The sequence below is a fragment of the Aquarana catesbeiana genome, linkage group LG01 (assembly GCF_042186555.1).
Source record: "Aquarana catesbeiana isolate 2022-GZ linkage group LG01, ASM4218655v1, whole genome shotgun sequence".
NCBI lineage: Eukaryota > Metazoa > Chordata > Amphibia > Anura > Ranidae > Aquarana > Aquarana catesbeiana.
In genome coordinates, this window is record NC_133324.1 from 363579099 (window position 1) to 363592194 (window position 13096).

At 42.3% G+C, this 13096-nt stretch overlaps 1 protein-coding gene across 2 annotated transcripts in view; it reads right to left on the reverse strand.

Annotated features, from left to right (window-relative positions):
- LOC141146543 (spindle assembly abnormal protein 6 homolog) overlaps positions 1-13096 on the reverse strand; it is a 126828-nt gene that overhangs the window by 44854 nt on the left and 68878 nt on the right. For both annotated transcript variants that reach the window (XM_073632965.1, XM_073632966.1), the window contains 6 exons: positions 8980-9057; positions 4129-4248; positions 3669-3860; positions 2138-2332; positions 1398-1487; positions 1128-1307 (listed from right to left, as the gene is read on the reverse strand). In XM_073632965.1, coding sequence (XP_073489066.1) covers positions 1128-1307; positions 1398-1487; positions 2138-2332; positions 3669-3860; positions 4129-4248; positions 8980-9057 — 855 coding nt within the window. The remainder of the gene's footprint in view (positions 1-1127; positions 1308-1397; positions 1488-2137; positions 2333-3668; positions 3861-4128; positions 4249-8979; positions 9058-13096) is intronic.

Here is a 13096-nt window from a genome sequence, read left to right on the forward strand (position 1 = left end):
AGCTGTCCAAGTTTTTAGCCATAAGATTTTGTGCTTGTGATTGGAGATTAGAGTCTTTCTGGAAATTAGTCTCAGGACATGTTCTAGGGCAGGGTTCTCCAAACTATGGCCCTCCAGTTGTTTAGGAACTACAATTCCCTTCATGCCTAGCCATGCCTGTGATTGTCCGAGATTTTACAATGCATCATGGGACGAGTAGTCCCGCAACAGCTGGAGGGCTGTTGTTTAGAGATCCCTGTTCTAGGGCATTTACACGAAAAAGCAGAGCAGAAAGAAAATTGCTGTAATTGCTCTTAACAGTACAATTATGAAATGCAAGGTTGTTTGTTCATTGCCTTAGTCCAGTTATCTGCAGTTTGACATAATGAAATAGCAGCTAGAGCTGGTGGCAGAGTTAGGCCTGCAAGAGAGGACAAAAACTGAAATTCTAATATCCAGCTCTTTGGTAATTCCTAGTGCCTTCTTAACACAAACCATATATAGTAAAACCCCAGCCGCTGGAATATCCCTATCCCCCTGGATGGGTAAACACATATCATACGAAAACTAACACCTAAATAATATCAGAACAGTGATCAAATTAAAACATGTATCTTTGACTTTATCAAAGTCTACATGATGAAAGGAAGGGACGTCAGACGCTGGACCAGAAGTGGGGTATCTGCCATATTTGATGTTACCAACTTCCATGTATTGATGAGACTATCGTAATTTTAACTCTTGTAAGCATAATTCTCAATAAGTAAACTGATTTTATGATTGTATTACTATTATTACTATGGTGGCAGTCTGGGGAAGAAAAATATTCCGCAGCTTCCTACAATACCTGAATTTGAAGATAATAGAAAAATAAACTAGTTAAGCTAAGGGTTATGTAAAAAAAAAAGCCCATCACATTTAGGCACCAGCACAAAACAGAGGACTCAAGGAATGGGTTAGGGTATTACAGGAGGCACCCATGGAGCATGTCCCCTAAAGCTTTGCTAGTGTTTAGTCACCTAAAAAGGTACACTCCTATAACTCTACGTGAATAAATACTCTGCCTGTGCCCTGTACTATAGAATTAAGATATCTAAATACACCAAAGTTGTAATAAATTTGTAAAATATTGTTGCCCTCAATATTACCTCCTCTTCCTTAATCTTTAAGGCGTGTTTCACGTTTGTTAGTTCCAGCCTCTCGTTCTGTAGAAGCTGTTCCTTTTCTCCAAGAAGCTTCTCTTGCTTCATAGTAACAGCGTTTTTCAGTTTCATCTTGTCCACCAATTTCTTTAGATCAGTTTGTAATTTTTTAATGATTTCATTAGCCTAGGATAAAATTGTAATTGATCATTAAGGCCATGAAGTCAAGACATTTTAAGCATAAATAATGGCATATACCAGGAATGAAAAGTTTACTTTTATAAGTTCTTCAGAGAGGGATTTTACTGTAGTTTCAAGCTTTCCAATTTGCAGCTGCTTTTGTTCAAGAGATTCTTCAAGTTTTTTCTAAAAAGGAAAAAAAACAAAAAAAAACCTAATCACATAAATGTGATTCATTGCAGCAGATGCAGGAAAGATCGAGTATGAAATTAGTCATTTACTTGATGATAAATTCTGCTTTCAATGTGCAAATGGCAAGAAATAAAGAATTACCTGCATTAGGCATTGAAAATTCAAGTTTGAAGTCTCTGTTTACACTGCACATTTTCTGATGTACAAAAAAGCATTATAGTTCAATGTTTTTTTCCAAGAATAATTTATATGGGGTGTGCCTTAGAATATTATCCCTCAAATGATATGGGCAGCATCTACATGTAGTAACTAAGAGAAGAAATCTTCTTGCTTACATCCACATCTTGGCTTTCACCAGGATCGGTGTGGTTGTACGAGTTTATATCAAACTTCTTCACAAAAGACATGGGCAAAATCGAATGTGTTTTGATTCAAACTTGCTATACATAATTTTGAATGCAGACAAAAAAAACAAAAAACAAAAAAAAAAAAAAAAAAACACTATTTGGGTACATTCACACTTCTGTGTTTTGCAGGTGCAGTGCATCAAATAACAAACCTTGCTTTCTGTTTCTTCTTTAGGAATGAGTGTGAATGCATGTAAAGCACACCTGAAAATGCACTGCATCTGATAGGAGACATACCTTGTGCTCCTGTGCGCTTTCACAAGCCTCTGTACTTCGTAACACTACTTGCTCTTTATCCTTGACTTCCTGTTCTAGAACAGCTGTCCGCATCTTGTACTGGTTTAGATGTTTCTCTTTCTCATGGCACTCAGAGTCCAAAGTAGAATTTTCCCGACGTAGGGAAGAAGCTTCTTGTTTAGCTCTATAATTTTCCTGAAACCACATTTTACAATCTATTTAACCAAATATACTAGGGGGAATTTATCAATACTAGAGCAGACAAGAAACTGGAGCAGCTGTGGATGGCAACTAATCAGCTTCTATCTTCAGCTTGTTCTGTTAACCTTTGAAAATAAAAGACAGACGCCAATTGGTTGCCATGCACAGCTGCCCCAGATTCAGACTGCACCACTATGTCTGCTTGCACACAATCATTCATTCCTAACATGTTGTATTTTCAACAAAAAATTCACTGACTGGCTGAATTTACAGCATGGATCTTATGTAATCAATGCTTACAGTATTTTGTATGTAGAGGTTCACAAAGTTCAATGCACAGGTTTTTTTTACCTCCTGGCTGATACTCATAGGGATGTTGTACAAGCAGCACATTGATGAAAAGAAAAATGCACCATGCAATAAAAGACCGATACATAAGAAACTTTCAATAGGCAAATGTTCATTTAAACCAGTGGTCTCCAAAATGTGGCCCAAGGGCCGGATGCAGTTCTTTGCTTGCCTTTGTCTGTTCTTTGGGGTACTTTTCCTCCCACTGATACAATACATTATTTCTTTCACCCCACTATTACCAAGGCTGGGGCATTATTTAGCCCACTGATACCAAAGGTGGGACACTTTTCCTCCCACTGACACCAACGGGGCACTTTTCCTCCCCCTAATACCAAAGACACATTGTTTACTCCCACTGATGCCAGGACAATTTCTACTTCCAACAGCCACAGTCCGGCCCCTTAAAGTCTAAAGAACAGTAAACTGGCCCTTTGTTTAGAAAGTTTGGAGACCCCTGATTTAAACCATCAGTAAACCCAAGAACCAAAATTTTATATATTGCAGCCTATCGTTCCTTAGATCCTGCCAGATACACCTGTATCTTTGGGTGACAACACTCACTCCCCGTGCTGTATCTATCAAGGAGCAGCTTTACCACCTTAGGTACTGTAGTTCACAGACAACAGCTGAGAGAGTTGAGATTTCAGTTCAGAGCACAGGAAATACTTGGACAAAAGCTAGTAACATTGCAGATGGCATAACTCCATGGGTAGGGAAGAAGGGAGTTGCCATGAAGCCCAATGTTATCCACTAATTTTATTTTGTTTGATTTTATAAGTCACAGTTTTGGCACATTAAAGAATTATGACATTACACACAACGATCTATGGCATGTGTACCATCAAAACTTACAGTGCATAAGCAAAAATTGTTATGCCCAATTTATTGCATGTCTTTCAAAAACTGAACTCAACATTAGAGCTATCGGGTAATTCATTAGCTGCACAAACATACAAAATTCTTACAGTAGTCTGTATACCTCTTCCATTGCAGAAAGCTTCCCCTTAAGTTCACGTATGCATGATTCAGATTTGTACTTCTTCTCTGTCAAGTCTTTATTAACCGCTTCCAATTCACACACCCTTCCTTCCAAATGTTGTATTGTCCGGTTGTACGAGGATTCCAGCTCTTTCTTTTGCTGTTCATGCTGAAGCTGGTATTGCGTTTGAAGCTAGAAAAAAAATGGATGATATCCAACTATAAAATTCTTACAACTTAAAAAAAAAAAAAAAAAAAGTTTTATAAAATATGATTAGAAACAAAAAGGAGGGTTATTATGAAGTTAAGAATTTATAACAAAGCACAACGTGTGATGCCCATTAGTGAAACTCCAGTAATGTACACTGACTTCCAGGCTACAAAAAGAAGCTGCTAGAGACAGCATGGCAATGTATGGGTGAAGATTTCAAATGGTTTCAAAGGCCAAAATGTAATCCAACCTGCAACACCTTCTCTCTTTCTGCTGCGATTTCCTGTGTATGCCTGCTTGTTAATAAAGATGTCCGTGAAGTCCATTCATTGCTGAGCTTATCCAGTTCCTTGCATTTCTCTGCCAGGGCCTGTTAAGAAAGTTACTACAAATTTAGGGAAATATAAAAGCATGATTTTTTTATAGACAGGATCACAAAGCAAAAAAGACATTTATTAGGAACCTGTACTGTATTGCAAACCAAAAGAAATTAAAATATTCTGAAATGCAACATAAAAAAAAAAAAAAAAAAAAAAAAGCTTTTAAGTAGTCTTTATTTTGATTTTCACAAACATTGAGCTTACAAAGAACAGAAAACTGAGAGCCCAAACTGGCATGAAGGCAAAAGTTACAGACTTGAATTTGGCAATCAAAGCGTATTGGCATATCCATCGAAAATCATACATGTTGAAATACAATCTTATACCCGCATTATACCAATCAATAGCTATGATCCCAGTTGTAAAACTTGTTTATGAGGACCAGGATGGTCCGGGATAGGTAAAGGGGTGTGGGGAGGATGAGAAGGGATCAAGCATAAAAGTGATAGAGAAACAAAATAAAGCAAATTAAATAACAAAACAAAAACAAGAAACACAACAGCCAGCACTATAACTGAGAAGATGAATAATAATTCCAAAAATATTCCACGGAACCAGGCAGGTCTGCCCCAGACTTTAACAAAACTAAGCTAGATCAGTTCCCCGACTATAAGGATATATGGGGCCCTGAGGCTGTGGGGACTGGGATACACTGGAAGTGTAATGTTTCCAAGTGGCCCAATTCCCATAGAACTTTTAATATCGGTCCCTACATGTTGCCATCCACTCCTCTGCAGCCATTATGTTATTTATCAAGCGTATCCAATCAGCTCGCCCAGGAACATAGGCTGTTCTCCAGTGAACAGGGATCAAGCGCCTGGCTGCATTCAGGAGATGAGGTAGGACCGACTTGCGGTAATGACTTAGAGGAATAGATGGCATGTGGAGCAAGAACTCCAAGGGAGAGGCAGGCATCTCAATATCCAAGATCACTTTGATCTGAGCCCTGATATCCTGCCAATACGACCAGAGCCTTGGGCACTCCCACCAAATATGTAGGTAAGTGCCCTTCAGCCCACAGCCTCTCCAGCAGGCATCAGAGACTGTTGGAATAATCCTAGCCAGGTTAGCAGGTACTCTATACCAACGGGTCAATAGTTTGAAGCAATTTTCCTGCATCTTTGTGTCTACAGCACTCGCATGGGTAAGGCGATACAGGTGGTCCAACTGAGTCTCTGTAAACGTGCTGCAAGTCTCTCTCCCACTCCCGTATACTGACTGGCTTACCCCTAGATTCTGCCGATTGCACCAACTCATACAAGACTGAGATTGAGTGGGGAATGGGGGCAGTCAACATACATAGCTTCTCAAATGAAGTGAGGGAGGATGGGGGTCTGATACCCTGAGGCAAGCTGAGGATAAAATGACGCAACTGTCTGTAGCGCCAATCATCCAGCGGGAAGCAACCAAATTGGTCGCGGAGGCAGTCCAGGGATACCTCTCCGTTCCTTGCCCATGTATGAAAATAGGAGAGATGTTCCCCAGGAATTAACCAGGGGAAGCCTCTTAAAAGGAGCAAGGGGGAGACATTAGCCCCTGTGTATTGAGAGCATCCCATATTTTCAGAGCATGGGTGGTGACAGGGGACAGAGAATCTGAAAGACCCCAATGTTCTCTGGAGAGCCAAGGAGAGTGGGATAGATTGCGTCCAGCCAGGAATTTCTCTATGGGGATCCATAATTTAGTGTGTACATTATGGTGCCAGTTCAATATCCACTGCAATGCAACTACTTCGTAATATCTACAGAGGGATGGAATCCCCAAATCCCCCCGATCTCTTAGGGCATTTGCAGGGTGCGAAGGGCCACCCGGGGGGCTCCGCCCCTGCCAGATAAATTTTAGAAGAAGGCTGTTGAGGGCCGAGAAGAAGGACCTGGGCAACGATATAGGCACCATCTGTAGGTAGAAAAGAATCTGTGGCAACACATTCATTTTTAAGATACTGACTTGGCCCATCCAAGAGAAAGTGGTACGTTCCAATTTTAGCAAGACTGACCGAATCGTTGAAAGCAAGGGGACATAATTACTAGTGTATAGTTAAGAGAATTGGGCCGGAAGATGAATTCCTAGATATTTTAGGGAAGAGTGACACCAAGTGAAGGAAAAGGAGGCTTGTAACCAAGTACACATTTCAGGGGGAGTGGCAAGGGGGAGAATCTCCGACTTCCTATAGTTAATTTTGAAATTTGAAAGTGAGTGGAATCTCTGTAGCTCAGCCATAATATTAGGAAGGGAGATCAGCAGATCTGCCACATAAAATAGGACATCATCAGCATAAGCTGACAATTTGTGCTCCGTAGTCCCAAGTCCCCTAAGGTTAGGATTCAAGCAAATCATATTCAACAATGGCTCGAGGGTAAGAGCAAATATGAGTGGGGATAGGGGGCATCCCTGCCTAGTCCCATTCCAAATGGGGAAGGAGCCAGAGAGAGTTCCACTCACCTTGACTCTAGCTTCCGAGTGGCTATATAAGGCCCCTATCCATTTAAAGGGGTTGTAAAGGTAAAAGTTTTTTCACCTTAATGCAAAAACATCCGACAATACCGCCCCCCCCAGCCCCCCCGTTTTACTTACCTGAACCCTCGAAAGTCCCGCGCTCACTCCCGACATCCTCTTCGCCGCTCAGCCTGCCCGTTGATTGGTTACAGTGGATAGATTGAAAGCAGCACAGCCATTGGCTCGCGCTGCTGTCAATCACATCCAATGATGCGGCGCGCCAGGGGGCGGGGCCGAGTGATACAGTGAGCAGCTATGACCGCCGGCTGTATCATGAGAGCGCGCCCGCAAGCACTCAACACCATGCGAGGGAGCTCGCATGAAGGTGTTGAGTCCTTGCAGGGGGGAGCCGAGACAGCCGCCGAGGGACCCCAGAAGACCAGGTTTGGGGCCATTCTGTGCAAAACGAGGAGGAAGAGGAGGGAGGAGGGAGGAGGAGGAGGAGTTTGCAGTAGTAGGCATTGGTGAAGCCACCAGGTCCCAGGCTCTTGCCTTTTGGCAGGTCCTTAATAACCGACGTCATCTCCGTTGGAGTAATGGGTGCATCTAACTGCTCATTGATTTGTGTTGTAAGCTGGGGAAACTGCACCTCATCTAAATACTGCAAGAGAAGTTCCGCTTTCTATGTGGACGTCGACCTGGGGAGGGAGTTGGTAGAGTTGGGCGTAGTAGTCCCTGAAAGCATCTATCTTAAAGGAAAAAATGGTCGGTGGGCCTGGGGTGGTGGTGTGGAGCTTGTGGACATAACCGGACGTGCTCTGATGTCTAAGAGGCCTGGCCAGGAGGCTCCTGCATTTGTTCCCGAACTCGTAGAGTTTATGGGATACATGCCGCAGCTGGGCCCGAATTTCGTCTCTAAAAAGAGTAGAAAGCTCCTCCCTAAGAGATTGGATTTCCATCGCCAACGCCTGGGTCATGCTACGCTTGTGCCCAAGTTCTGCAGCCCGAAGTTTAGTCAGTAAGGACTGCAGTTTCCCACAACATAACAGCTTTTAGAACTTAAAATTAGCCCAAGGCTTAGTCATCAAGAACAGCAAAGATTCCTACACAAACAAGTGTGAGAATCAGTAAGTGTCAGGTCCCAATTCGAAAGGATCTTTCATTCACCTCACACATAAAAATACTGGTTTTACCTTTCTCTTCTGTTCTAGCACTTGGAAGATGTTGTTTGTATTTATTAAAGGCTCGTTCACACCAGATGTATTGGGGCTAAGCAGGCAGCTATTTCCCATGCAGCACCAGCATATAAACAAGGCAAAATGCCTGCAAGGATCAGGATCAGGCCTGTTTTAGGATCTCTGATACCTACAAAAACAGGCCAATTTGCCATCAAATTACAGAACCCATTCTATTATTTTTCTTTTATTCTTACCATATTAAGGGGAACTGCAGTCTGCTCACATAATTTGTAAAAAAAACATCTTTGCAATTCTGAAGCTTCCCTCCAACCACTTTGCATATTATTTTATATATACTGTGATTCTGTACTTGCCAAATATGCTGCAGAAATCTACTGCCACTGAGTCTAGCTGCAATCATTTTAATGGTGGGCAGATGAAGCTGCTGACTATTCACTTCCAGAAGTTACACAGACACACACCTCCAGCTCTGCAGCTCCCATTGGCCGCCTTATGACTCATCCCCTCTCCCTTCCTGGCAAACTCTCACGAGAGTTAGAGACGGAGCTGTGCACAATGTCATAAGTCTAGGCAAATGACCAGTCAAGAAACAGGAAGTGGGCTGTATAAGGTATTTACTGGCAGAAAAAAATGTTTTACTATCCAAAGCCAAACCAAGAGCAGAAGATTTAATAGATGGAAAGATGAAAAAATGACTAAAGTTCCGCTTTAAAATGTAAAAAAAAAGGGCTTTATCTGCATTACAATAGGAGGCTTGCAAGCATGCTTTGCTTACACTAAGCAGATATAATGTAACTGACTAATTCTGCCCCTGAAAGCTGTACAGAAGAACCACATAGATTTACTTCTTGATATTTTTTAAAATCAGTGGCAATGTAAATGGAGTTTTCTTCTATTGTTTTGTTTTCATTCTTAGACAGCATTGTTATTTCCTAACATGGATGGCAGGCAAGTGGTTCTTGCCAGTTGACTATGATGGGAGTCGTGTCCTGCACTGAACACATTTTTTTTTTTATCCCCATTATATATATATCTCCCTCTCTATCTCAATCGACAGTAGACAGACAGTATCAGAAGATCTCTTACCTGTTGCGTTACAGAAAGTTTCTGAAAAAGTTCCTCTTCAGATTTCTGTAACTTTCCTTTTAAAACATAATTTTCCAACTAAACGTGAAAGAAAAATATACAGTAGGTAATATATGGTTTATGGATAATTTAATTAATGATAGACAATCAAATTCATGATTCATTTGGCACTACTATGAATTAATTGTTCATTAAAGTCAAATGGCATTGAGCACTATACCCGTCACTCCTAACCTCCCCCCCTCTTTTTTTTCCCCTTGCTTTCACCCCCACTTGCTTGCCTCTCTAGCAACTTTTTCAGTATTAGGCCAAAAACCAAAATGTATCATAGTAGTATCATAGTAGGTGAGGTTGAAAAAAGACACAAGTCCATCAAGTCCAACCTATGTGTGTGATTATATGACAGTATTACATTGTATATCCCTGTATCTAATAGTTTCTTGAAATGATCAATGCCCCCCGCTGAGAGCACCGCCTGTGGAAGGAAATTCCACATCCTTGCTGCTCTTACAGTAAAGAACCCTCTATGTAGTTTAAGGTTAAACCTCTTTTCTTCTAATTTTAATGAGTGGCCACGAGTCTTGTTAAACTCTCTTCTGCGAAAAAGTTTTATTCCTATTGTGGGGTCACCAGTACGGTATTTGTATATTGAAATCATATCCCTTCTCAAGCGTTTCTTCTCCAGAGAGAATAAGTTCAGTGCTCACAACCTTTCCTCATAACTAAGATCCTCCAGACCCTTTATTAGCTTTGTTGCCATTCTTTGTACTCGCTCCATTTCCAGTACATCCTTCCTGAGGACTAGTGCCCAGAACTGGACAGCATACTCTAGGTGCGGCCGGACCAGAGTCTTGTAGAGCGGGAGAATTATCATTTTATCTCTGGAGTTGATCCCCTTTTTAATGCATGCCAATATTCTGTTTGCTTTGTTAGCAGCAGCTTGGCATTGCATGCCATTGCTGAGCCTATCATCTACTAGGACCCCCAGGTCCTTTTCCATCCTAGATTCCCCCAGAGGTTCTCCCTCCAGTGTATAGATTAAAAAACGTAATATAGTGTAGCTTACCCATCACTAGATATGGCGGCTGCATTCGTTTTCTCTCTTTAGGCTTTTTCCCCCCCTCCGTTTTCACCAAGTGATATGGCCAGTAACACACCTCCTGTATTACAGTGCCCCCACTCGGGATGAAGGAGAACAGGGTGGTCAGCAGCACTGTTAATCTTTGGGGGAGAGGAGTGTTAGACTAGTAGATTTAAATACACTAACAAATTGAAGCTGAACTCCAGCTAATGGTTTATAAGCTGTTACAGCAAACTGTTCTTTTTTCCCTTTTGGAATAAAGGCTTTACATAAAATTAAAGCTGGTCATTGTAAGCACCCCTGTCAGTGTTAAATGGTTGGTCCCATCCCAGTAAACTCCTACAACTGCAAGAGAGCTTGTTCATTTAAAAAACGTTACACTTACTGGCTTGGTTACTACTTGAAAATAGAAGAAAAAAGCCTAAAAAAAGATAAACTAATGCAGCCATTACATGTAAGTATTGCTAAGCCGCAATATAATCAATGTTTGCTTTTGGGTTTAATACTGCTTTAAATTTTCTGGTTATTTTTTTTTTGCTATCTACTGATTGAATGTTCAAGCCAACTGATTTTTTCCCTTAAAAAGGAGAAGTCCAGCCTGAGCTCGCTGTTAGCCCCTCCACGTCTCAGCGCTCCAATGAGAACGGGGGGGGCAGAGCGGAGAGCTGCTGACTGACAGTCCACAGCTCTCTACTCGGAGAGCTGAGAGAACCCGAGCCATTGGCGATGTTCGATGGCTCAGTATCCACCTAGGCAAGTATGATTATGGGGAAAAAAATCCCATATTTCTCTTTAAAATTTCCTACCCCTATTTTCTTTTTCTCCACTTTCTCTTTTTACAACATGGAAATATAAACCAAGAAAACTGTTCTAATAATTGTATGTCTCATTCTGCACACATGTGCCACATACAGGTTGAACCACTTAAGGACCGCCCCACGTGGATATACTGTGGCAGGACAGCCCTCCTTTGCGAAATCACGTACAGGTACGCAATTTCATGCAGTGGGTCTGGAGAGCACACGCAGGCCGCTGTCTGCCTGCTCCTGCCGTGATTGGACACAGCAAGAGCCAATCGGCAGACCTGGCAGCCGTGATGGCTGCCGGGACCCACCGATCGTTTAGAAGCGGGGCCAGGAAGCTTTCAATGGGTTTCCCCGCCCTCCCAGATATCATACCAGATCCCACGCCAATTTAAAAAAAAAAACATACCAGGCCACATGCCCTCAACAGGGGGGAGGGGTCGGAGGGGCGCATTGAAGGCGGGGGGGGGGGGGGATGGACAAGGATCTCTTCCCGACAACCCTGGGCTGTGGTTGTCGGGGCCTGCAGTCAAGGGAGGCCCCGGAACCCCCCACCTATGTGAATGGGTAAAGGATTACACAGTACCCCTACGCATTCACCAAAAGAATAAAAACAGGAGACACGTTTGACAAATCCTTTATTAAAAAAATGTTTTAAAAAAAGTGTCTTCTGATGTAAATTAATCGTCAATCATGCCGCCCGCTGCACCGCTGACCCGAAAAAAAAAACAAAAACTTGCTCCCGTCTTCTGGGACAGCCGCCCACCCGCCGAATGCCTCCTCTGCCCTTTGACAGTTCTTATATTAGGTAAGGGCTGGCCCACCTAGCAATGTCACCTGGTGACCCCGCCCTTATCTATATAAGAACTGTCAAAGCGCGGAGGAGGCATTTGGCAGACAGACTTTTTTATTTTATTTTTTTATTGTGTTTCGGGTCGGCAGTGCAGCGGGCGGCATGATTGACTATGGATTTACATCGAGGAACGCTTTATTTATTTTTTTAATAAAGAATTTTTCAAAAACGTGTCTCCAGTTTTTATTCATATTTTTGTAATTGCAGTTCAGTAAGTAAAATAAGTATTTGATCCCAAAGCAAAACATGACTTAGTGCTTGGTAGAGAAACCCTTGTTGGCAAGCACAGAGTTAAGACATTTCTTGTAGTTAGTGACCAGGATGCACACATCTCAGGGGGGATTTTGGTCCACTCTTCTTTACAGATCTTCTCTAAATCCTTAAGGTTTCTTGGCTGTCGCTTGGAAACTCAAAGTTTTAGTTCCCTAAATAAATTTTCTATAGGATTAGGATCTGGAGACTGGCTAGGCCACTCCATGACCGTGCTTCTTGAGCCACTCCTTTGTTGCCTTGGCGGTACGTTTTGGGTTATTGTCATGCTGGAAGACCCATCCACGACCCATCTTCAGTGTTCCGGATGAGGGAAGAAGGTTCTCATCCAAGATTTTACAATACATGGCCCCAAGAATTGGTCCCTTAAAGCGGAAAAGTTGGCCTTTACCTTTAGCAAAGAAACAGCCCCAAAGCATAATGTTTCCACCTCAGTGCTTGACTTTAGGGATGGTGTTCTTGGGATCACAGTCAGCATTTTTTCTTCCTCCAAACACGGCAAGTCGAGTTAATGCCAAAAAGCTAAATCATCTGACCACAGCACTCTTTCCCAATCCTTCCCTGAATCGGTTAGATGTTCATTGGCAAACTTCAGATGGACCTGTACATGTGCCTTCTCGAGAGGGACCTTGCGGGTGCTGCAGGATTTCAATCTATGGCGGCGTATTGTGTTACCAATGGTTTGTTTGGCGACTGTGGTCCTAATTGCCTTGAGATCATTTACAAGCTCCTCCCATGTAGTTCTGGGATGATCCCTCAATTTTCTCATGATCATCCTTACCCCATGAGGCAAAATCTTGCATGGAGCTCCAGACCGAGGGCAATTGATGGTTATTTTGTATTACTTCCATTTGCAAATAATCGCGCCAACAGTTGTCTCCTTCTCACCAAGCTTTTTGCTGATGGTCTTGTAGCCCATTCTAGCCTTGTGCAGGTCTACAATCTTGTCCCTGACGTACTTTGACATCTCTTTGGTCTTGCCCATGATGGTGAGGCTTGAAAGGAAAAAAGATTCTGGGGGCAGGTGTCTATACACATAACGAGTTGTCTTTAGAAGCACCTTCTTAAATTGACAGGACTAATGCATACTGTATAAATGTAAATAGTATA